Source organism: Panthera onca, chromosome A2, assembly GCF_046562875.1.
Source record: "Panthera onca isolate mPanOnc1 chromosome A2, mPanOnc1 haplotype 2, whole genome shotgun sequence".
NCBI classification, from domain to species: domain Eukaryota; kingdom Metazoa; phylum Chordata; class Mammalia; order Carnivora; family Felidae; genus Panthera; species Panthera onca.
Window position 1 is genome coordinate 138,476,512 of NC_138340.1, and position 25,944 is coordinate 138,502,455.

The following is a 25,944-nucleotide window of genomic DNA, read 5'->3' on the forward strand; positions in this document are numbered from 1 at the left end:
TTTACTTAGCTGGTGAATGTGCTTATGTCTGTACCCTATTTCCAGATTTCAGTGTGGCTTTGGGGGTGTTTTAAACCAAGTTTGAGTACATAGTGCCATTCATGCAACAAATAAAAGCTTTTTCTTTAAAAAGGGTTGTGGGAATCAGGGGACAGTGTTGACTTTTAAGGTTGGAGATGGAAATGAAGAGAAAGTGAAAAGGTCTACTAGAGATTTAACTAGGAGATAGAGTTTAGGAAGTTTGAGGTAGGAGTCAGGGAGGGTATCTGTAAGAATTTTGAGTGGAAACAATCAGCATTTTTCAGATTGTGGTGGCAAAGAATTAGGCAAGAAGTATATGAAGAGATTACTTGAAATTTTTGGTTATACTTTAATTTTAAGAGGAAATTTATGTGCTATAAAATATTTTTGAAATTTGAATTTTAAATTTAAAATATTCGTTAAATATCTTTGAGAGGTATGGGGTAACCCTTATGAATGTCAAGAAACTGTAGCACTTTACAAGTTATCCTAAATTCTTTTTAGTGCTCAGGTCTCTCAAAGATTGCCGAGGTCAGTGACCACTTTTTTTTTTTTCTGTTTACATTCATAATTCTAGTACAATGTCCTGCTCATAGGAGGTTCTTTATAAATTAAATACTTTGAATTATTTAAACATGTCTTCCCATTTTAAACATTTATGGCTTAAATATATATATCTTAATCAAATCCAGAAATTGTGTGTATGTCTTGGGTAGCGAAGGGGAGCTTGCATCAGACTTGGAGGGATATGAAATGTACTGTGTTTTTAATGTCTAAACAATACAGTCCATGATTTTTTTAATTTTATTTTTTATTTTTTAAAATTTACATCCAAATTAGTAATTAGTAATTAGTGAGATCCAACAATGATTTCAGGAGTAGATTCCTTAGTGCCCCTTACCCATTTAGCCCATCCCCCCTCCCGCAACCCCTCCCATAACCCTCAGTTTGTTCTCCATATTTATGAGTCTCTTCTGTTTTGTTCCCTTCCCCTGTTTTTATATTATTTTTGCTTCCCCTCCCTTATGTTCATCTGTTTTGTCTCTTAAAGTCCTCATATGAGTGAAGTCATATGATATTTGTCTTTCTCTAACTGACTCATTTCACTTAGCATAATACTCTCCAGTTCCATCCACGTAGTTGCAAATGGCAAGAGTTTATTCTTTTTGATTGCCGAGTAATACTCCATTGTGTGTGTGTGTATATATATACCTATATATACCACATTTTCTTTATCCATTCATCCATCAATGGACATTTGGGCTCTTTCCATACTTTGGCTATTGTTGATAGTGCTGCTATAAACATGGGGGTGCGTGTGTCCCTTTGAAACAGCACACCTGTATCCTGTGGATAAATGCCTAGTAGTGCAATTCCTGGGTCATGGGGTAGTTCTATTTTTAGTTTTTTGAGGAACCTCCATACGGTTTTCCAGAGTGGCTGCACCAGCTTGCATTGCCACCAACAATGCAAAAGAGATCCTTTTTCTCCGCACCCTCGCCAACATCTGTCGTTGCCTGACTTGTTAATGTTAGCCATTCTGACAGGTGTAAGGTGGTATCTCATTGTGGTTTTGATTTGTATTTCCCTGATGATGAGTGATGTTGAGCATTTTTTCATGTGTCGGTCATCTGGATGTCTTCTTTGGAGAAGTGTCTATTCATGTCTTTTGCCCATTTCTTCACTGAATTATTTGTTTTTTGGGTGTTGAGTTTGATAAGTTATTTATAGATTTTGGATACTAACCCTTTATCTGTTATATCATTTGCAAATATCTTCTCCCATTCTGTCAGTTGCCTTAGTTTTGCTGATTGTTTCCTTCACTGTGCAGAAACTTTTCATTTTGATGAGGCCCCAGTAGTTCATTTTTGCAATACAGTATATGATTTGAAGTCCTCTCTTTGCATATCCTTGTCTTCTTAAAATATTTGGTTGAGTATATTATGTCAGGATGTTTCTTCTAGGTTTTAGTGTTTCCTGGGCTAGAAATAATATAAAATGGAACCATCTTTGTTTTTTCCCTTTTGAATCCATATCAAAAGGTTTTGGCTGAAAGTGCCAGGTGCACATTTTAAATAAGGTATTGGAATCATCATAGAGTATTTGGTTTTGGCTCAAGAAATCCATTTAGAGTTTCCTTCAAAGTGAGGATGCATGGACCTTCCAAGTCTAATGCCGGATGGCTACTAGATGGAGAGATTTCTCTCATCCCCAAATCGCCTGTATCATTTCTCCATGTCCCTTTGAACTGTTGCACTATATTCCAGCATCTTGAGATACATCACGCAACAAGAGACAAGAGCTTAACTTGAGTTCAATTGTCTGGATCCCTTTGTTTGGCAGAGAGGTTTCTCTTCTAGGAACAGGGCAATTACAGAGGAATCAATAGCCCAGACAGCACAGAGCTTGTCAAATGGTAAAGGACTTGATTAGTGCAGAGTGAAATTTCATTCCTAATTGTCATAGATCAGCCTTCGTTATCAATCTTTTTTTACCCCATAAAGTCCTTCTTTGAAAGCATTATGCGTTCAAGTGAGAAATTCATTTTTTATTAAAAAAATTTTTTTTATGTTTTATTTATATTTGAGAGCAAGAGAGACAGAGCACGAGTGGGGGAGGGACAGAGAGAGAGAGGGAGACACAGAATCCGAAACAGGCTCCAGGCTCTGAGCTGTCAGCACAGAGCCCGACGCAGGACTCGAACTCACAGACTGCGAGATCATGACCTGAGCTGAAGTCAGATGCTTAACTGACTGAGCCATCCAAGCGCCCCTCAAGTATGAAATTCTTTCGGGAAATTTTTAAAGACAGGATTTGGTTATTTTCAGGCTTTGTAGAAGCCACTAATACCTAATGCAAGAGGTGACTTATGAGATCTGGCATAAATAGTTACCGAAGGAATATGATCTCAGGATTGTTTAACTCCAGAAGCCATACGTACAGAAATTGCTTGATTTTTTTAAAAGTAGATTTCCACCCAAAATGGAGGAAGTTTCACAAGTAATATCAATCCTGTCATACATTCTTTAGTGTTCTTTTTTGCCTGGTTATTTTTGAGATACCTATTTCTATATGCCTTTGAAGTAACATGTTTACCACTCTGTCCTGGGGCTAGTTATTCATTCATTTATCAAATATTTTTAAAGCACCAATTATATGCAAGACATGTTGATAAAAACATATAAATAAGTCAGAGAGACTAAGAGAAAACAAACTCCTAACACACAAATGTTAATTTTCAAATGTTCAAGTATTATGCAAGAATGTACTCTTCTGAGATTATTTTGGCAAGTTACTAGGACTTATTGGCAAAGGGCTTTGTCCTTGGTAAATAGCTGAAATATTATTTGCTTCAGTCCATGTTATACTCTGTATTTTGAGCTCAATTCTGCTATCGATAACTAGACCACAAATTCCTTTTAGACAAAACCTGTTTTTTAGAATTTTCATTGAATTTTATTTTCAGTATACTGCAGCTTTCTTTGGAAGAAATGTTATAAAAGTATATCTGATGTTTAAGATTTGTGAAAAGTAATGGTGATATCAAAGCCTAGAACAAAATATTTGGTGTTTTGACTTCTTATCATTATTTGATTTTGCAACCATCGTCTATTATCTTAAAAGACTTTATAACCATCTTTCCTCCCAATCTCCAAATAAGACTTTGTGAATTTATAAAATTAGTGGCTTAAAACATTTAAATTTTAGACTTTTAGGAATTTTATGACATTGTGTTAGATAATTGAATTTTCCCTAAGATACAATAGTAAATATAAAAGTGTTTCTAAATTAGAAAAGTTGAATTTCAGTTACTTTGAATATTGACTTTTAAACATATTCAGAGTCATTGTTACTTGTGTTTTATAATTTAAATAATAGCATTCTTAAATCTAAGAATGGTGCCTTCAAAAATCTGATAAAAAAATATTTGTTTTTCAATATTCTTTTGCCATTAGGTGATTTGGGCTCTTGGGATCTGCTCATTTGCCTGTCTTCTAGGAAAGCTGGTGGAAAACCTTGCATATCCAAGGAAGACATGTGCCAGTTAGGTTTACATCAAAAGGTAAATTTTATTTTCAAAATGGTTACAGATTTTAACAGCCCTTGGATACAGCAGCATATCTTGGTCCATAGTATTTTTTTAATGTGAAAAAAGCATCAAAACTTACAGCTATTTCTCAGTAGTGAAATAATATTATAGTAGCTACACTGATCATTTGATATTTCTGCAGTTGACAATCTTGATAAGTCCTTCCTCCTTGTAACTCCTGACTCCATTGGCCTTTGGGCTGAGAACATTATTTTTGCTCTTCTTTTCCATCTTTGGCCATTCCTTCTCTGTTTTCTTCATAGCCACCTTTGTCTGCTCATACTTTAGATTCCTGTGTTCCTCAACACCACTCCCAAGGTTGTTGATGATTCCCAAAAGTACATCTAAAATTCAAGCACTTTCCCTGGCATCAGGCTCGTGTGTATAATGCCTGCTGAACATCACTTTTATATCACACAGACACCTCAGAGTCACCATGGGGAAAACTCACTCGTATGTTCCCCAGTAAATCCACTTCTACTCTTGCATTCAGTAGCTCTGCAGAACTTCTGTTATATTGGTCACAGGCATGAGCAACCACTGTCACTCCCTAAGGTGGAAATCTGGCCTTCACCTCTGATCCCTTCCTCTCCTTTGTGGTCTACATTCTATCAATTACTAGTGCTAAGGAATTTAACTCCTAAATACTTCTCAAGTATATTATTTCTCAAATATCCATGCTCACTACTTTTATTCTGGCAAGATAGTCACCATATCTTACCAGGTTATTACAGAATCCTCTTTACAGCTTTTTCTGAAGCAAGTGTTCTGCCCCTGAAATCCATCCTGCCCAAAGTTATCAGGATAAAAAAAATATAAAATTCTGAGCTAACCTAGTTAGTCCTATACTTAAATCTTGAATGGCTTTACATCAACTATAAGGTAAAGCCTACAGTTTTCTTCCCTGTGAGTATTGGTCAACCTCCAAGCAGGAGACAAATTCCATACTTGAAAGGACTTAACTGAAGGGAAACCAATGAAAGAGCTATTTACTGAGGTTTTGCCAAGATAAGAGAAACAAGATTAGAGAGAATGTAATTAAAAAGATTGGGAAAACAAAACAAAACAAAACAAAAGATTAGAGGCACCCAGGGACCAGCAGCATCATAAAGTTTTACCACCCTTGGTCTGAAGAAGGGTTTATAGAGGGAATGGTTACCAAAGCCTAATGAGAGCTGGAGCCAAAAAAGAGGGGTCGCTGGAAAGGAGCTATGAAGTAGGGGAATGTAGCCATTGCCAAATCATAAGCCTGCAGAGAGGAAGCCAGGGAGATGAGTACTCAACCTCTCTTTACTACCCCCCAAACTCTTGCCAAGGCCTCCTGTTGGTGCCACGCATCATTCCAAGTGTTCACATATTTATGCTCATTCTTTACACATAGGAGACTGAAGCACAGAAAAATTAAGAGAATTTCCTAAGTCCTCATAGATAATAAATGAAGCAACCAGGATTCAAACTCAGGCAGTTTGACTACAAATTTTGTCTTCCTAACTACATCACTATAAAATTTTTCTAAATAAATATTTAGGACAGCATTTACAGCCTATTCTCATGAAGATCCTTAAAGAATGCGTAAGTTCTAAATGATACATATTAGATAACTGTCACTTTGGAGCATGAATAATTTGAAGCTTTATGAACCATGACTTATTTATGTAAACATAAATATTCAAAACAGAAGTTGCTTCAGATTTGTTGGGATTCTTAGATGAACAAAGAAAAAGGCCTCTGCTCAAATTAGGATTACTAATCACATGAGAGCTTTGGAATCTAAGTGCTTAATGAAAGTGATCATAAGATTTGTTATAAAAAATGAGTGGCCTGGAGTCTCTCTAGTCAGAAGGAGAGTAACATGATTTTAAAACTGTATTGGTCCATGTGATGCGGAAAGTGAAGTGAGGTCCACTATTTGGGGTAACACTAAGTTTAGTAACTGGGACTGTATTTCACCTTTAACAGAAAGGTTCTACTGTTTCAAGAGCAGAGGGATTCATTTCTAGCTCTAAATGTTTGTAGGATTAGCAGTCCCTAAAACAGTATGCTGTTTTTAGTACCCGGAGCACTGAGAAATACTGAAATGGCTCTTATTATAAAGCATTTGAACACATTTTCATGTGAATTTGATGGAATGATAATTGCATGGGAGAGACAAGGGGATAATGACTCTTCTTGTCATTAGTTCTCTTCCTTGTGAATGATACTGAACAGCTTCCAGAGAACATCTGAGTTCTGATAAAATAGAGAATGTTTGTACCGACCTAATGAAGAGAAAGAGAAGAAAAAGATATTGCTGTGAAGTTTGTGTTACTCTCGGTATTCGTGAATGACCCGTCCCAATTTTTTCCCCTGGGTTCTTTCTTCCACACTTTGTAGTTATAAATAGTCCAACTCAAATGTCTCTCCTTAATGAGTTAATCGTATTACTGTAGTTTTAGTTTTAGTTTATAAACACGTTCTAAATGTTTATAATTGATATACTGTTGTTCATATTAATTGAACTATGTCTCAAAATAAGAATGATTTTTTTTTACTTTTGCTTCTCATAATCTGTAATAGAAACAATTTAGATGTGGAATACTCACAGATTAGGATTGTGGAAGGTATGTGGGGATTGAAATCTTTCTAAGTGCACATTTCCTTTTTCTCAGTTTGATCTCAGAAATATCCCAGGGCCCAAACATCATTATCTTTATCATTTCCCTTATGTATTCTAACCCTTTCAAAGATATGGAAGGTTTTATGTCAAGAAAAATAGCAGCTTATATAAAACATACACACACATATAAGTGTACGTAAAGCATTCAAACCCAATGCAAAATCAGTGTATATTGAAAATAATTATTAGGGTGATAATGATGTACAGTGTAGATTCTTTAAGAGTAACAAATGTACCACTCTGGTGGGGTTGAAGTCAGCTAATCCAAGTAAAATGTCATTGATGATGTTCCTTTTGACAATGATGGAAATCTTACATATTTTATGATGCACATAAAAAAAATAAAAACCAAGCATGAGGATATAGAAGAGCATTATTAGGCTTAACAATAAAAATACATGGAATACATGTAATATAGTTGATTTGATATAGCTATATGACCCATAGCCTTTGAATATGTTTCTTTCTTTGTGCCAAGTTCTTCGGTTTAACTGCCCAGGTTGGTGCTGTTACACAGAGTCAAACGGAAATGGTATTTCTGGTGTCACGTGTCACCTCGGTTATGTCATCTGCTGAGACTCTGTGTATTCTAAAGATGTGCTTTGGAGGAGGGAACACGGAAGAGGTCACTGGGTGGAGGAAGGGAAAGTAGAAAGCGGAAGCCTGGGAGCAGTTGCTTCCCTTGGCTTGGCTCTGCTTTCTTGAAGCGAATGCTTTGCTGATCCTGGGTCAGTTCATTCTTCTGACTGAAGGTCTCATATAGAAAGTCACCTCTCTGATAAGACCCAACAACCTGCACTTGTGTCTGAAATCTATGCAAGCTGTACTCTGTCTTTGCAGCATCTTTGCAAATTCTTCTGGCCCATTAGTTCAGTTATGGTTGCCCATTGACTGGGACTCTTCTTTCAATTTGTAAAGGATGGGACAGCTCATCCAGGATATACCAGTGCTGACCATCTGGTATAACAGCACTTTTGCTGTGAGCTCTTCAAAAAGTGCAAGAAAGTTTTAATCTGGACCTTGTCAATACATAACCTTTAATGATACTTACCTACTCACCCTGGGTGGCTCAGTCAGTTAAACCTCCGACTTCGGCTCAGGTCATGATCTCATGGTTCTTGGGTTTGAACCTGCATGGGGCTCTGTGCTGCCAGCTCAGAACCTGGAGCCTGCTTCGGAATCTGTGTCTCCTTCTCTCTCTGCCCCTCCTCCACGCACACACTCTCTCTCAAAAATAAATAAGCATTTTAAAAAATGATACTTAAAGCTACTTTTCTTTCTGGGTCCTTCTATTAAAGTTTCTATTTAGTCAGTAGCAACTGAGTGATTTTGCCTGGGGTGGGGAAAATGGTTCAAGTGTATTGACCTTTAAAGCTTTTGACGATCTAATTTAGAAAACTTCTTCTGTCTATTATCTTTAACAAACAAAAATCTAAAACAAACAAACAAAAAACCTTTATTATAGTTTCTCCATACTTTTGCGGTATTCTGCTTCTTCCCTCCAGCCTTTCTTAGGAAGTCTGAATTATGACCTTAAGGACTTTCTGAAAACCCTTCTTTGTTTTCCACTTTTAGTCTCTGAACCTTATCATTTTTTAATTTGAGAAAGTAGACATGCCTAAAATCTGAAGTGTACTATACTTCTAGCCTTTGCCCCCACGCCCTGTGCCCTAAGAATGTAAGTGACTCAGACTTTGTTATCTTTGGAGACTTTCAAACTCGAGTATTTAACAACGTTGTTCCTGCAGATTCACAGGAGCTGGTTCTACTGAAGCCCTGGCTTCATTTATACACAACGTGGGCTGAAGTTTACTGTTTGCTGAATAAATGAATAGAGTTAATGGGATTGCAGGAGTTGGAGAATGTTTTTTGCTTTTTGTTTTGTTTTTAATTTGTTGTCAAGTTAGCTAACATACAGTGTAGTCTTGGCTTCAGAAGTCTGTTCTCTGATTCATCACGTACATACAACACCCAGTGCCCATCCCAACAAGTGCCCTCCTCAATGCACATCTCCCGTTTTCCCGGCCCCCATCAAAGGGTTGGAGGATGTTTAATCAACACGCTATTTCAAAGCACTTTAAGAGAATCATTTCTTTGTAAAACTACAACTGATGATTGAATTACTACTTCATAAAAATCTTAGAGAAGCAGTGGAACTCAGAGACCAAAAGCTCTAAGTGCTTTATTTTACAAATGTAGAAATTGAAAACGAGAAGCAAAAGTGATGTGCTCAAAGTTACGATTCTGTTAACTGTCCTAAGTAGGACTGTAACTCATGTTTCTGGTCCTCCAACTGCAGCTGAGTTATTTTCATATAGCCTTGTCAGTAGAACACAGCAGAGAAACTACAATACTTGATTAGAGTGAGTTGGAAAGTATTCAATAATTTCACAAAAATGAACCTGATTTTCAAGCTAATTTACCCTGATCTCTTTCTGTTGGTTTTAACAAGGCTTTGCCATTTGAGGCATCATTTTTGGAATTTAGTTGATAATACCTAGATAATCAGTCTATGAATTCAGAAGAGTATATTTGAATTTATGATAACTTCTATGAAGCTTTCTAAGAACAATTTTTTTTTTAGAATAGAATTTTGCAGTGCCTGGATTTTATATCTGGAAGCAATAATGCCCTTCAATATGAAGGGAAGATTATATATTAAATTTTGAAACAGGATTAGCACTGAATTTCCCACTAAATGTCTGTGATTTAAATCAGCGAGGGCCTTTGGAACTTCAGAGTTTAGTTGACTTTGAGGTATGGTTGGTGCTATTTTCTACCAAAGCAAAATTTGCAACTGTCAAGTTATTTGTGTTATTCTGTTTACCATAAGAATGTATCTATTTCCTTTTAGTTTTAGCACATATCATGGTTTGGAAATATATCAAGGTTTTCAAAAATATTCTCAAATTTCTAAGGGCAAGTTTTTGTTTGATGTTCTCAAATAAACCATTTTATTATTCTGGATTTAAATGTTGACTTTCAGAGATTTGAAGGTAGGGTGTGGATGGAGTACACAGTAGTTCACGTCTATACCCTGTGAGTTTTTGCATTTTCTTTGCTTTAGCATTTATGAATGCCTAACTCACTAGAAGCTTTTTCATTCCTTGCAGGTAAACATATTACCAGAAATACAGCATCAGCTTTGCAGTAAAGAAGGATTATGTCAAATAATTAGAAGATTTCCAGGTAATCTTTAGTTTGCCTCCTTATGCAAAAACATGTGAGATATGCAGCCTGCTTTAGCAGATACCAAATAATGAGATCTCAGATCCATATATTTAGCTCCTCTGTCTATCATTTCACTATCACAAATCTTCCAGAATCCACAAGGTTTTTGCCCATGGGGAGACCCTGATAAAAAGGAATACAAACACAACGTTGGTATTCTTTCTTTTAGTTTTGCCTTCTAATTTTTAAGGTGAATATTCCCTTCTTCCTTTGTGTTTTTCTTTAAAATCATTCTTGTTTTATTTTATTTTTTTATTTTTATTTTTTTTATTTTTAAAACCCACTTTTATTTTTTTTCAATATATGAAATTTATTGTCAAATTGGTTTCCATACAACACCCAGTGCTCATCCCAAAAGGTGCCCTCCTCAATACCCATCACCCTCCCCTCCCTCCCACCCCCCATCAACCCTCAGTTTGTTCTCAGTTTTTAAGAGTCTCTTATGCTTTGGCTCTCTCCCACTCTAACCTGTTTTTTTTTCCTTCCCCTCCCCCATGGGTTTCTGTTAAGTTTCTCAGGATCCACATAAGAGTGAAAACATATGGTATCTGTCTTTCTCTGTATGGCTTATTTCACTTAGCATCACACTCTCCAGTTCCATCCATGTTGCTACAAAGGGCCATATTTCATTCTTTCTCATTGCCACGTAGTACTCCATTGTGTATATAAACCACAATTTCTTTATCCATTCATCAGTGGATGGACATTTAGGCTCTTTCCACAATTTGGCTATTGTTGAGAGTGCTGCTATAAACATTGGGGTACAAGTGCCCCTATGCATCAGTACTCCTGTATCCCTCGGGTAAATTCCTAGCAGTGCTATTGCTGGGTCATAGGGTAGGTCTATTTTTAATTTTCTGAGGAACCTCCACACTGCTTTCCAGAGTGGCTGCACCAATTTGCATTCCCACCAACAGTGCAAGAGGGTTCCCGTTTCTCCACATCCTCTCCAGCATCTAGTCTCCTGATTTGTTCATTTTGGCCACTCTGACTGGCGTGAGGTGATATCTGAGTGTGGTTTTGATTTGTATTTCCCTGATGAGGAGCGATGTTGAGCATCTTTTCATGTGCCTATTGGAATCCGGATGTCTTCTTTCTTGTTTTATTTTAAAAGCAATTATTATAATACTTCTTAATTATATAAAACTTGAGGTTTTAAAAATATATGTATTTCTTCATGATTAATTCTGGTCTCAATAAATCTATTTCCTTTTTTTTTTTTTTTTTTTTGAAATTCCCTGAATTTGCCTGTTTTACCCAGGATACTGAATGAGTAAATTCTATGCCTTGACAACATTAGTAATTTGGGACAAAAATTACCATATCTTTTCCTCATAGATTCCCAGTGTGAAAGAAAAATCAGATGGTCTATGAGTCTTCATAGATCAAATTATAGCTTACTTTAAAACCCATCAGTGAAAGGGTTTCTCAAATTTCTTGTTTAAAACCTATTTCATGCTATACAGCTTATGCCCCTAGAAAGTATTTCACTATGTAATTAAAATTTAGATCTGCATAGCTTCAATTCTATTTTTAAAAATTTAATTTGTGTTCTGGTGGAATCAGAAAACTGATATCTTATCCCATTGGGTTTTCCATGGGGTTTCTGCTTCCATACCAAAGATAAGCCACATTGGTATGTCCCATTGTAAAGACTAGTCTTCTGCTGTCATTTATTAAGGATTAAAATGTAGTAAAAATGAATCAAAAATTCAACTTTCAATTTAAGATACTTGCCTAAGATAAATAATAGTTGCATAAACTTGGTTTTATAGTTATTGTTTTATGTGGCGATTGTAACTGCCTCCATAATCTCTAAGTTTTGTTTCATTTTGTTTCCGTAAACTTCAGCTGGGTAGTTTTTATTTTATTTTTAAAAATGTAATGTTTTTGTGAGATGCAAGTAAAGTAATTATTTCCATTAATATATTATTAGGAAGTATCTAGGAATCCTTTAGGGAATTTGAAAAAAAATTTTGTTTATATTTTTAACAGAGCCTACATATTATTAAAGTATGTTTTTCTTTGTTGCTACTTACATTTCCTTTTTTAAAAAAAATAAAATTTATTGGCAAGTTAGCTAGCATATAGTGTATACATGTGCTCGACTTTGGGAGTAGAATCCCGTGATTCATCACGTACATACAACACCCAGTGCCCATCCCAACAAGTGCCCTCCTCAATGGCCATCACCCATTTTCACCTCCCCCTACAGCAACCCTCAGTTTGTTCTCTGTATTTAAGAGTCTCATATGGTTTGCCTCCCTCTCTGTTTATAACTATGTTTTTCCTTCCCTTCCTCCATGGTCTTCTGTTAAGTTTCTCACATTCCACATATGAGTGAAAACATGATATTTGTCTTTCTCTGACAGACTTATCTCACCCTAGCATAGTACCCTCCAGTTCCAACCATGTTGCTGCAAATGGCAAGATTTCATTCTTTTTCATTGCCAAGTAGTATTCCATTGTATATATAAACCACATCTTCTTTATCCATTCATCAGTTGATGGACATTTGGGCTCTTTCCATAATTTGGCTCTTATTGATAGTGCTGCTGTAAACATTGGGGTACCTGTGACCTTATGAATCAGAGCTCCTGTATCCTTTGGATAAATTCCTAGTAGTGCTATTGCTGGGTCATAGGGTAATTCTATTTTTAATTTTTTTGAGGAAACTCCACACTGTTTCCTAGAGTGGCTGCACTAGTTTGCATTCCCACCAAAAGTGCAAGAAGGTTCCCCTTTCTCCATATTCTCACCAACATCTATTATTTCCTGAGTTGTTAATTTTAGCCACTCTGACCTGTATGAGGTGGTATCTAAATGTGGTTTTGATATGTATTTCCCTGCTGATGAGCAATGTTGAGCATTTTTTCATATGCTTATTAGTCATCTGGATGTCTTCTTTGAAAAATTGTCTATTCATGTCTTCTATCCATTTCTTCACTGGATTATTATTATTATTTTGGGGGTGGTTGTTGAGTTTGGTAAATTCTTTATAGATTTTGTCATTTGCAAGTATGTTCTCCCATTCTGTCGGTTGCCTTTTAGTTTTGTTGATTGTTTCCTTTGTCGTGAGAAGATTTTTATCTTGATGAGGTCCCAATAGTTCATTTTTGCTTTTATTTCTCTTGCTTTCGGAGACGTGTCGAGTAAGAAGTTGCTGTGGTTGAAGTCAAAGAGGTTGTTGACTGTTTTCTCCTCTAGGATTGTGATGGTTACCTGTCTCACATTTAGGTCTTTCATGCATTTTGAGTTTATTTTTGTGTATGGTGTAAGAAGGTGGTCCAGTTTCATTCTTTTGCATGTTGCTGTCCAGTTCTCCCAGCACCATTTGTTAAAAAGACTGTCTTTTTTCCATTGGATACTCTTTCCTGCTTTGTCAAAGATTAGTTGGCCATACATTTGTAGGTACAATTCTGGACTACTCACATTTCAAAATGATAGATTCAAAATATTAAATTTCTTGGGGCGCCTGGGTGGCTCAGTCAGTTGAGTGTCCGACTTCAGCTCAGGTCTTGATCTCATGGTTCGTGAGTTCGAGCACTGCATCAGGCAGAGCCCACTTCAGATCCTCTGTCCCCTTTCTCTCTGCCCCTTCCCTGCTCACATTCTCTCTCTCAATAAATAAAACATTAACTAAAAAACATTAAGTTTCTTTAGCATCGGAGTTAGCAGAACATGTAGAATCATAGGACTAAAAGCTCATTTATACCCAGAAATTAGTTATCACTTTAAAAACACTTGCCAAACAACTCTTACACAAGTTTATATTTTATATTTTGCTTCCATACAATTAAGAAGTTTTTTTTTTTATTGTTGAGAGACAGAGAGAGGTAGAGCATGAGCGGGGGAGGAGCAGAGACAGAGAGGGAGTCACAGAATCCAAAGCAGGCTCCAGGCTTTGAACTATCAGCAAGCACAAAGCCTGATGTGGAGCTCAAACTCATGAGCTGTGAGATCATGACCTGAGCCAAATTCAGACTCTTAACCAACTGAGTCACCCAGGTGCCCTACAATTAAGAGGTTTTTAACTGTCTCCATTTGCTTTAAATACTACTTTTTCCTCAAGAACATCTATAGGCTCTAGAAATATGTAGTCCTTTCACTACGACATCTAGTGTTTTAGTTTTCTATTTATCTCTGTGACTAACAGGATAATTTCATGGAATATATAGCCTTTTAAGTAAAATTATTTCTCCTATCATGTTATCTTTCTTTAGCTGAAGATAATTTTCTTAGATGTGTAGCTTTAAAGGACAGCATGTAAGTTCACAGGATTACTTTCTGACTTAAACTTTATAATCAATAGCTTTTGTTATAGACTGTTGCTATGAATATACACTATGTAGTATAAACCCTGTAGTCACAAGACTGAAAACATTCTATTTGTTGTCAATACTGAATATTTAATATTGAATAGATTAGATAACAACATGTCTACGTCAGTACCTAAATATACACTACTATTAAAGAGGTAAGATAGTGAAACTAAACAAACTACTTTATAATTTAGCCATTTTACTTAAAGCCAAAATGTCCTGTGCCGTTTTAGGCTGTTTCCTTTGGAGGTAGACAAAACACAAATTTGTGACACCAGAGATTTAACTCTGCCAACTGTTAGCTCTGTGATTCAGAGGTTGTTCATTTTTTGTTTGTTTGTTTGCTTTTTAATCTATAAAGTGAGGATAACGAAACCCATTTCATAAGTTTAATTTAAAAAATATAGTAGTTCCTATTATCTATGTGTGTGTGTATAATTTGATTTGAAGAATAAAGCATATTATATATTATACCTGACATAATGCTCAAGTAATGGTAAATGGCTCATCCTAGATGCAAAAAATCAAACAACACACCTCACAGTGTTTAATATTTTTTCTCTTTATATGATTGATTATCACTCTGATTTTATGTTTCTGGCAAAAACTGTGAAGGGTCTGAGATTTCCCCCTATTTCCAAGCTCACAAGTCAGCCTGCCACTGTTTCCCAAGCACTGGCAAAAGACATGAGACTCCTGGGTCAGAGACAAACGACTTTATTATTTACAGCAATAGCAGTAGGCAGACTAGCAGCATTTGCACTGGTTCACTGAATCCCAGTTCCCACAGGGTGATGTGAAGAGAGCTAGGTGACACTTGTATACTTAGTGGTTTGCATTTCAGTAGAGCAGCTCTGAGCTTAGGGAGTTTGAATGTTTTATAATGGGCAGTGAGCATACCTGCCCTTTGCTCCAGAGAGAGATATTATTTTTGTTATACTGGACAAAACCTTCTCTTTTTTCCAGAGTGAGACACCATCTCTATCTTTCAATTCTATCTACCATATAAATATCTTTGAAAAGATAGTTCAGAACAAAGATAATCAGTGCCTCTGTTCGCAAAATGTACAGAAATGTGAAAGATGCATGGAGAAGTGTCTCCCAACAGTTTCAGAGAATACCGGACAAATTCTAGCTCTGAAGCTTAATCAGTGTATACTTCTGACCAAGACTTAAAGCCGAGTTGTGCTTCGGTTTTCTTGCCTATGAAAATACAATGTTTGGCAATGAATAATAATGCTGATGAGATTCCATGATTCTGCTGTACCTTTTTTTTCATTCAAACATGCTGTCCTGGGCTTTATCTTAAGCAGTAGGCAGAGACAGGGATGCTAAGAGAGGAGAGAAGATCATCTGGGTGTATGTAGCTGGAACCCTGCACATGTGGCAGGACAGAGTTTGGGCCAGAGGTAGAGGAGTGATTGAAGACAGCATGTAAGACTAACACAGTCTGTTCCTTTCCATAGTCAAACTGAATGTACCTGCCATCAGACTTGTGACTCACTTTAAAAGTCACAAATCCATGGGATTTTATTGGCTAGCACAGAGATTTATTTTTACCTTAGCATTTATATGCTTTGCCTTTTGGGGAAAGAAGGTTTCATAACTTTTAGTTGGCCCAGAGTTCTGGTTAATGTTTTTTGTTGCTTTTTAGTAAGCTTTTTTTTTTTTTTTTAGATAAAAAGGATTTCTTTCCCATATTTGAAATAGAGACACAAAGCAAAACATCAGAGAAAGGTTTTACTTGGGCTCTGAGTTGTTGTTTTTGTTCTTTTTTATGCAGCATCACCACCCAATAAGCCCTGGTTAGAAGTGTGCCAGATTTTTGTCCATTACTTGTGGTTTCCAGTAGTTTTACCTCACCCCTGAGCATTGTCATTCACGGGAAGCTTGAAATGGTAGTACCCAGACCTGATGCAAAGGTAGCATTTTGAACACTTTAGGACCTGTGTCCTCATTTTTATAATGTGTGGGTACAGAAAGAGAAAGTAAAACGATACAAAATTAACCTTTTGTTGTATCTAAAGAAGACTGGACTTTAAAATATCATAGATGTGGGGCACCTGGATGGCTCAGTCAACTAAGCGTCCGACTTTGGCTCAGGTCATGATCTCATGGTTTGTGAGTTCGAGCCCCCTGTCAGGCTCTGTGCTGACAGCCCAGAGCCTGGAGCCTGCTTTGGATTCCGTGTCTCCCTCTCTCTCTGTCCCTCCCTTGTTTGCACTCTGTCTTGCTCTCTCTCAAAAATAAATAAAAACACTAAAAAAATATTTTTTAATCATAGATGTTTACTACCAAATGTAAAACATAGGTTCCAAATAACATAATTGAAATTATTTTTAAACATTGATCAATAATAGTTATTTATCTCACGTGGCACTGATGATTGATTTTAATACTCCAGGTCTAAAAATTCCTATTTGTTATATGATGTCAGTGGAATATCATCAGGGAAACAGGTAGCTTAGCTTGGATTTAAATGAAGCAACATGGAAATTGTGAATGCTTAATACTGCTTGAGGATTTTTATTGCTTTCATTTTTTTCCTCCCTTCCGCTATAACTTGGAGGAATACTCTCCAAACAAGAATACAAAAAGTGAGAACATTCCCATTAGTAAAGACTGGGGACTTGTCTCTTCAAGGCAATCAGGCAAACTTTCAGAGAAAGGCCGGTTTGCTTATTCTCTGTCCTCTCAAACGCGGACACCCCTTCTCTGTGTCTCCTGTGTGTTCCTTCACGTTTCTGCCTTTCCAAAGACTTCCATCTCCTGTCCTATACACGATTGTTTCCTTTATGCAAAACATTCTTTCCCCAAGTAAAACTCATCTCTTTAGTATGACTGACTTCAGCTAGGTGATAGCAGAAAGTAAGCTGATGGAACTAATTCAGACTAAATTACACCCTCACCCCAGTCATAAGCCTCTTAGATGTATTTGCATTTTTATAAAAGAAGCTTGCAAAGCCAATGAATTTCTAATTGGTAGAATTTCTGGAAGTGCACTTAAATTCCCATTCACTTCATCTGTAAGCCGTCCACTTGCAAAGCTACTTGGATCCGTCTACTTTCTCTGTCTCTACCATGACCAGTCTAGTTCAAGCCAACATTCTCTCATAAACTGCCCCTTCCTTTCTTGCCCGTGAAAAATCCACTCCATTACTGAGTCTGAAGCCAGAGTTATCTTCCCCCATCCTTTTCATAAATAAAACAAGTTTATTAGACCTCCTCAGAGCAATTTATCTAGGGACTAAACAGCGAGGCCTAGGTAACTGGCTTTCTGATGCTCTGACTTGATCCAAGGTTAGATTTTATGTAGAAGAAAAGTCCCACACCCAAATGTTGTCAGGGACCTGGGATGTGACTTAAATAAATTCATAGCAAATTCAGCAGCTTGAGAGGTCAGATAACCAACACATTTTCAGATTTGGCCTGTCATCAAATTTATAGACTCTTTAAGCCATTTGGTCTCCAAGAAGAGAAGAGGAGGTGAAGACGTGGACAAGTACAAGGCAGTACCATGTGGCATCACCCAGATGTACCTCAGTAATGTTGCAGTGTTGGAAACTTAGAGGAAGTTCCCTCCTGTGTCTCACCCCTGCAAGATCCAGATCCCATGCAGTGATCCTTCTTCTCTCACCCTCTGATCCCTATACTTGTCTATGCTCCTCCCCTTTGGCACATGTTTGCATTTTCCTAAACTCTTTGTGATTCCAGCTTCCATTTTCCTCACAGAACTTTGCTAACCCCTGAGAACAATGACTCTGGGTTTTCTGCTAAAAAAACCCTTAATCTCTGGAGCTGGGAGGGATCCTCAGCATCTCCTCGCTCCTTCTCCTTACTGTCATCTATTGACATTCTGATCATTCAACATATTCCGTAAGGAAATTGTCACCCAGTTTAACTTCTTCCTCTCCACTTCAAATATGCCAGCATTCCTGTCAGTTTTGATGTGCATACCAATGACCTTTCATTGTCCTAACCTCGCAGTTCTTTGATGTTATCAAGCCATGACCTTCATTTCTAATCAACTTTAGCCTCCAAGTACTGTAGACTTCGTCAGCGGCTTGCATCACGCAGCACTACCTCATCTTTGAAAGCTTACTGATTCACGACTTTATAATCAGTCTTCCTGGTGTTTTCACTTCTTCAGTGCCAGAGGCTGAAACCTCAAATGACACTTTTAGTATTCTTAATTCTACTTCTTTCTTGAAGTCTGTCAGCCATGTTTGGTCATAATTCCTTTCTTACCCAGCCTAGACCACTTAGTCTGCCACTTAACATTTTTCTCTACAAGCACTTGCAACATTGTATTTTTCTTCCACACCAGTCCTTAAGGCAATTATATAAAAATCTCTTAACCTGACCTATCTGCTTCTACACAACAAACACTGGAGAAAATCATAGGAGTTTGCTGTGTTTTTGTTTTGTTTTGTTTTGTTTTGTTTTTGTTTTGTTTTGTTTTTCCTGAGGATGTCTTCCTCACTTGCTAAAATGGAAAAAAAATCATACTACTTTGCAATTGTCAGCTCAACCACCACCACAGCTGGCTGGTGGCCCCTGAAGCAGCCTGTCCTAATTTCTTTCTAAAATACTTACGAAAACACACACACACACACACACACACACACACCCACACACACATTTAAAAACTGTTCCTAGCTTGTGCATTGCAGATATAGGAGGACTTTCCATGCATTGTAAGGCTGATGGAAGTAAATTGTCATTCTTAATTTTGTATTGATAGAGAAGATCCTCTTCGTCCTTGGTTATGATGTATTTCAAAAGAAAAGTGAGCAGAATGTGTTGATGGTTTGGAGGGGTTTGTAAAAGAATATCTGCTGCGGTTTTAGCCAGCCATCAGTTGGGCTAAACACATTAGATACCAGGAATGGAGCTTAATCTGTCATTCAGCTTTAGGTACCAGAAAATTCAAGTGGGAAGTCAAGGGCACATTCCTTCCAAATTAAGCATATTGTTTTTAAAATGAAAAAAAAAGTATAAAGAGGAAAATAAATATCTTGAATTCACTAACCCAGAAATAATCACTGGGAACATTTTTGTGTGTTTTGTTACTCGAGAGTACCTTCCAAGTGAAGTCTACCCAATTTTTTGAGGTAAATTTATACTTTCTTTCCTCTGTGTTCCTGTTGTACCATGTGAAAACCTCCATTATAGTCACCTCACATTGTATCTTAATTGCATCTGTATGTGTTTGTCTTCCCACAAGGACTGAGTGTCCCTGAGGGCAGGACCTTATTTCTCACTTCTCAAGTTCAGTACATGGTCGTAGTTCCTGGTATGTAACAGCCACTCTAGTGTTTTTAAATTAGAGACTGGAGAGGATGTTAATGGAGGGTATCAGTGTTGTGAAAAGAGAGCCCTACCCATCATCAGGGGGTCTTGGCAAAGCTTAGACAGATTTATCCCTTTACCCATTACGAGCTCAATGTTAAGTTGGTACTTTGGGGCAAAGGACAGGGGCAGGCAAATTTGAAAATACTGTCGCAGTCCTCCAAGATAGAATTACCCATTTTAAGTAATAAGGCATTTGCACTTATGAAAGAACTAGAGAACTGTTATACTATTACACATGTGCAAGGCAGAAAGATACCAATAAATTACATAAGGCAGCTTCATCTTCTAGGGGATCACCACTGCAGCCAAAAGACTCACATCTCATTGCTTTCTAAAAGGACAAGCTTAACACTTTATCACACTGTTGACTGATCATTCATGCAGGATACACGTGGACGTGTTCTTCCCTTGGGTAGGCTCCTGTTTGCATACCATTGCTACCCAAAAGTCTTTAAGTACTTGTTCGCCACTTGTTTAGAGTAGAAGCTAAGTGCTGACTTCCAGAATGATGGAGAAGGAAGATAATAGTAAGAGCTCTCCCTTTCCTATGCAGTAAGGTTTTAGTACTTCTTATAGATCAGCTCTCTGGACAGTTTTCTTCATCTTAATGGTTCTATATTCAGAGTAGAGGAAATACAATACTTCTTGCTGACTATTGTGCTTCAGCACTTATTCTCCGTGGATCCTGTGAAAGTAAGGGTGTCTGAGATATGGCCAGAACATCTAAATCAGAAAGAAAGAGCATTGATCTAGATTGCAGTGAATGTTAGGTGGATTATTTTTCTTTTTAAAGCTCTAAACCTTAAAAAAAATCTCAGAAACCTTATTTAACAAAGAAATGGAGCTGCTCTGATCGATAATGGGTAGGATCCTACTCTCTTCATTCTTCCCTTTGTTTTTTTCATCCTCTTGGTGGCCCCTAGAAGCAACTTCCTAACACCTACTCGACCCCGGCAAGCTCACCAGAGTTCAGTCTGGGAATCATGGCTTGAGACAAGGAGCTTTAGAATAGAGAGAGTTAATAGCAGCCAGTGGGGGTGGAAAATACTGCCATGATTCTATTTGCCAAGTATGAAAGTTAGGAATAGTCTCTTTCCTTCCTGTATCCTGTTCAGGTTTTTGGTCACCTATGAGAAGGAAGTTAATGAAAACAGAAACAAAATTTTTAGAGTGATCAAACATGAATTTTTAAAATTACTTTCACCTTTCCCTTTTATTATGCCTTGATAACACTAGTAAGATACATTCATTATGAGAAGATTAGAAAATACAGATAAACAAAAAGAAAGAAAAATGTATATGCAGTGTCATTACATAATATTTCATACCTTCCCTATGAATGTACAAATTTTACATAGTAGAGTAACATACACTTTGAATGTGAATAAGCTATGGCATATTTATCAGTGGAAAACTATGAAGGCATTAAAAATGATGGAAATCGACACTATTTGGCAGAGAAAAATGCTCATACCATATCATACCATATTGTTGACTTAAAAATAAGGGTAATCCCTGTATATGCTGTACATATATTTTATATTATTATATGCTTTGCCTATGTATATAATATCTACTTATAAAATGTTATTAACAATATTTTGTTTTCAAAACATATTCTTACTATAAACATACATGTATTAGTTCATTCATTCGTCAACAATGCCTCCATAAGGGAGATACTACTATTCCTTTTTTGCTCAAGTGGAGAGAAATCAGGGATGTTTCCTGAGACCACACATTTAACAGGTGGTAGCTGCACACAGACACTATGAGTCTGGAGGATGAAGTTTCTCAGCCACTGCACCTGGCCAAGCTCCTCGCATGGTATTCAAGGCTCCCACTGGATGGCAGCCTCCATTCCTCCCTGGTCGCCCACTATTCCCTCCACCCAAATCTGCTCAAGCCAGGCTCCTCTTTCCTCTGTCCCTTCAATGGCACACTTAACTGTCCTCTCCTCTCCCGGCCTTTACTCTAATGACCTCATTTGAACTTAATCATCTCTTTTAAAGACCTTTCCTTCAAATACAGTCACACTCTGAAGTGCTGGGGGTTAGGACTTCGACAGATGAACTTCTAGGGGACACGGTTCCAATCATAACAGCCAGAGATGGGTGGAGGAGGGAAATATGATTGGCTGTTCCACCAGATCCATATGGAGAGAGGAGAGCAGATCCCCAGGGGAAGAAAGGGATATTGGACAGATGAAAACAACTTGACTGGTTACGATAAAGCCCATGGAATTCTTTAGGCAGAACAGCCTCACACCCCCACCGCAAATCGTTTTAAAGTGAGAGACTATCTTTCTTCTCTTCAGCACCAAGAGTCCAATACTGTCCATTGGGGACTCAAGTGCCCTTCTGCTGACCCCTATGTGGATTGTCTTAGTTCTCACTTCCTGCCTTGAAGCCCAGTTCTCACATGCCTCTGCTCTCCAGAGCCAGCTAATTTAATAAATTAATTAGTCCTGCTGTGCTTTCCTGTCTCAACTGTACTGTACTTGCCCCACCCCCACCCAGGACATACTTCAACCCAAATGAATAATTCTGTTGGTGAGAATTTTAGACACGATTGCAGAACCTCATGGAAACTGCTGAATCATGCAAATGTGACAGGCAATCTCTGACACTGTCTGACCTAACCATAAAATTCACTGCTCTGCCTGTAAGACATAAATCTCTAAATCAGCTAATCACAGCCAAAATCAAGTGGAGATTTTTGGGAAATGATAGCATAGCCTTGCTCCATTTCCTTGAAAAATGGGGGGAAAATATCTGCTGTTTAGTATGTAGTTTGTTAGTCGGAAACTACATAATTCTTCCTTCCAGTTGGTATTTCTTAAAAAGAAACAAGCTTGTCAATGGGCCTAAGATATATATACTATGTAGTGCTTCATGCTTGGCCACTGGCAAGATGGAAGGCAAAGGCAGTGGTGGCCAGTAGCACTGGGATATGTGGATGAGTGTGCATTTTAGGAGACCCACTTTGTCATCTTCTCTCAGGGAGAAGCTGGCCCGAGATCACTGACCCAAAAGTGTCTCTTGCTTCTGTGTCACTCATGGCTTTACACTTTGCACGTTTGGCATGAGGCCAGTTTGAAAGGGACAGCATGTTCATTTTTCAGTAAACATTTGGCAGCTCGTTGACATCTCTGAAGTTGTGCTAAAGACCAGCTAGCTGAGGGAGCTGACTAATCCCTTTGTACTTTGGTAGGAAAAGTCTGGTAAATCTTTACTGGTTTGTGACCTTGCACTTCATGCCACCATGTAGGTATATCCATCTGTTTCACTTGGAGTTTGTTATCTTCGGCCACATACTGTGATATAACAGCGGCAACATTGTGTAACACACTTACAATATGATTCTGATTATTAAATGTGATTTTCAATGGGACTGTAAAGGAAGAAGTGGTAAGAGTGACCTTCACTCTTTTGTTGCCTAAATCTCTGTGGCAGGCTCCTATTTACTTATTTTGACGATAAAATAGGTGAGTGAGAATAACACTTAAATAATACCAAAGCAACTTGTTACAACTGTGAAGAACTTCAAACAATAAAACTGGATTTCTTTGCATTACATAATAAAGACTCAGTAAACTATATTTATACTTCATGGATTTGGTTATTCTGTTATCCCAGCCTGCATTTATTCATCAGTTGTTTTATATCTTGCTAAGTGTAGACACATTCCATGACTCAGTATGTAGCCTGCCAAAATTAACTATACTATGTTTGTTGGCATTTTCCTCAACAAATGCATCACCCAAGCAGTGACAATGGTATTTTCCCCACCTCAGTTCTTCTGGAGCCATTGTATTTGTAACAGATATATTAGCAGTGAATCTGAAGTTTTGATAAGATGCCTGAAAACATAACGTGCTTCAAAATAGACATAAAAGTTCTTACAGAAGTGGCCAAACTTATTTTTATGCCATCGGGGGGCTACACTGTTTGGGGATTACAAGAGCTGATTAAGAAGGTTGCAAAACAAAATCAGGTTCAAGGATTTAGCTGGTGACGTGTTGCAAATTCATCCTGACAGTTACATACTTGATTTGTAAGTGAACTCAATAGGCAAAGGAGAACTATACTATAATTTTGATTCATTTGTCTATACATTTTTAAATCTGTCATTTATGTATTTAGATAAATGAATATAAATATAAATATGTAAACATAGAAATGTAATTTTTATATTAATTAAATCAATCAATCAATCAGTCTATCCATCTATCAAGAGTGTGTGTGTGTGTGTGTGTGTGTGTGTGTGTGTTTAGTGTTGGAAGATACAATGTGTGGAACTTCAAAATAACCTCTCTCCCAGTCTCCTAATGGCAGTAGACATAGATGTTGAACAACAAAATTTCAAGTGTTATGAAAGAAAAATATTGTTAATAAGTTTTTTGTGCTCATATCTTTTTTCATTCACTTTCATGGAAGTCTAGGACCATGAACTGACTTTTGATTTGCAAGATTATCATCAATATTATAAGATAAAAGCCCACTAAAGTGATCCATGAACTATAATGCACACAGCTTCATGAAGGGTATGTTGTTTAACATATTATTCATGGGAAGGTGATTCTTGTTATGACTAGTCTCTTGAATTTTTCTTTGAAAGCATAATAATTAGCAATACAATTTATTAGTACCAATACATTTTAACAGGCATTTAATGTCTTCCAATCTGACACATCCTGTTGAAAAATATATTGATAAAGACCCAAAATGAGAGTTGCAGCAAGCTATACACAAAGTGAAATACATTTAGTTTCCTAAATAGAATGTTAGAATCCTTCATTTGTAGTTGAACTTGTGATTAGAAAGGATACATATCTTGGCAGAACCATAATTAAGTGAATGAATGGGGTAGTAGTTTTGGAGGATGTTTTACTCTTTGATGATGGGTTGGGTGTGCTTCTGTCTGGGAAAGAAGCATCAACTCTATTATATAGTAAACCCATACAAATCCTCTGGTTCATTACACTAATAACTTTTGAGACCATTTTCTTTAAACTTCTATTAGCACCATCTAATGGTAAAATAATGGAACTTCTTTCTTCTCAGTCATTTTAATTAATGACAACATAGAGTCATAGCGGCACTACAATTCCAGTGTTGATAGCCATTTCATGAGAAAATGTGTAGCATGTCAAAGGGTCAGCTTAACCCAAAAAGGACAAAAGTAGGTAATTCATCCACATTCACCAAGAGGGCCTTTTGAGGGTCCGTTTTGCCTCACCCATTTCTAAGCATCTGCAAGAAAGCATGAACTGATAAGAATTTTAACCTTCTACCTAGTGAAGGCAGAATTCAGGAATCCTAAGGTCCAGGTTCGAGAAGACCTGAATTTTAGTTCCACTCAACTGCTCCTACAGTTATGTGATTCTGGGAGAAGTACTTAGTCCGTTTGTGCCTCTTATCTAGGCTTGTAAAATGGGAACAATTATACTGACCATTCTTTCTGATAGAGTTGTCATGGAAATGCTTTCCAAAAGAATATGTGTTGTAAATCTGTAAAAGTAATATGTGAGGCATTATTTCTATATTACTCAGGATGTCCATGAATTGACTCAGAAAGAAAAATTAAATGAGGCTTCCAATTTTCCACATTGACATAACTGTCACATAACAGAAATGTTCTCTTTGGAGGCATTCTGATACGGAAGGAAGTAGGCAAGTATTACCCAGAGTAAGAGGTTGAATATAGATAGCCATCAGAAAGAATAAGTACTAGTTTTGGGTTTGTTTTATAGACAGTTATAGTGGGGCTTCTTGATTAATGCCACAGAATTATTTTATAGATAAATTACCCCAAGACAAGAACAGGAGGTAACATTAAGTTTTTACTACATGTCAGACACTGTCAAGGACTTTACATATTCTTATAACTCTCTATGACCGTCTGTGGGACAGATACTGTTATGACTTCCTTAGATAAAGAAATGGAAGCTCCAAGAACCTCTGGGAAATATAGCTAGAAAATCCAATTCTCAAGTACTGTCCTATACCTGTTATAATAACCCTGAGCCTCTATACTTTATTTTAAGCTTGTCTTATAATGTAAGAAAATAAGAAAGGAGCTATTTAAGAAAGCCTAATACCTGGGCCTAATGTGAAATTGAACTTATTTACCCATTTTATTATGATGATTGTAATTATTTCATCAACTAAAATAATACTTAAAAAAATTTTTTTAATGTTTATATATATATTGAGAAAGAGAGACAGAGCATGAACAGAGGAGGAGCAGAGAGAGAGAGGAACAGA

At 37.1% G+C, this 25,944-nt stretch overlaps 1 protein-coding gene across 5 annotated transcripts in view; it reads left to right on the forward strand.

Moving 5' to 3' along the window:
* Window positions 1–25,944, forward strand: part of CPED1 (cadherin like and PC-esterase domain containing 1) — a 268,681-nt gene that overhangs the window by 54,389 nt on the left and 188,348 nt on the right. For all 5 annotated transcript variants that reach the window (XM_060632979.3, XM_060632976.3, XM_060632977.3 and 2 more), the window contains exons 3-4: window positions 3,978–4,084; window positions 9,881–9,956. In XM_060632979.3, coding sequence (XP_060488962.3) covers window positions 3,978–4,084; window positions 9,881–9,956 — 183 coding nt within the window. The remainder of the gene's footprint in view (window positions 1–3,977; window positions 4,085–9,880; window positions 9,957–25,944) is intronic.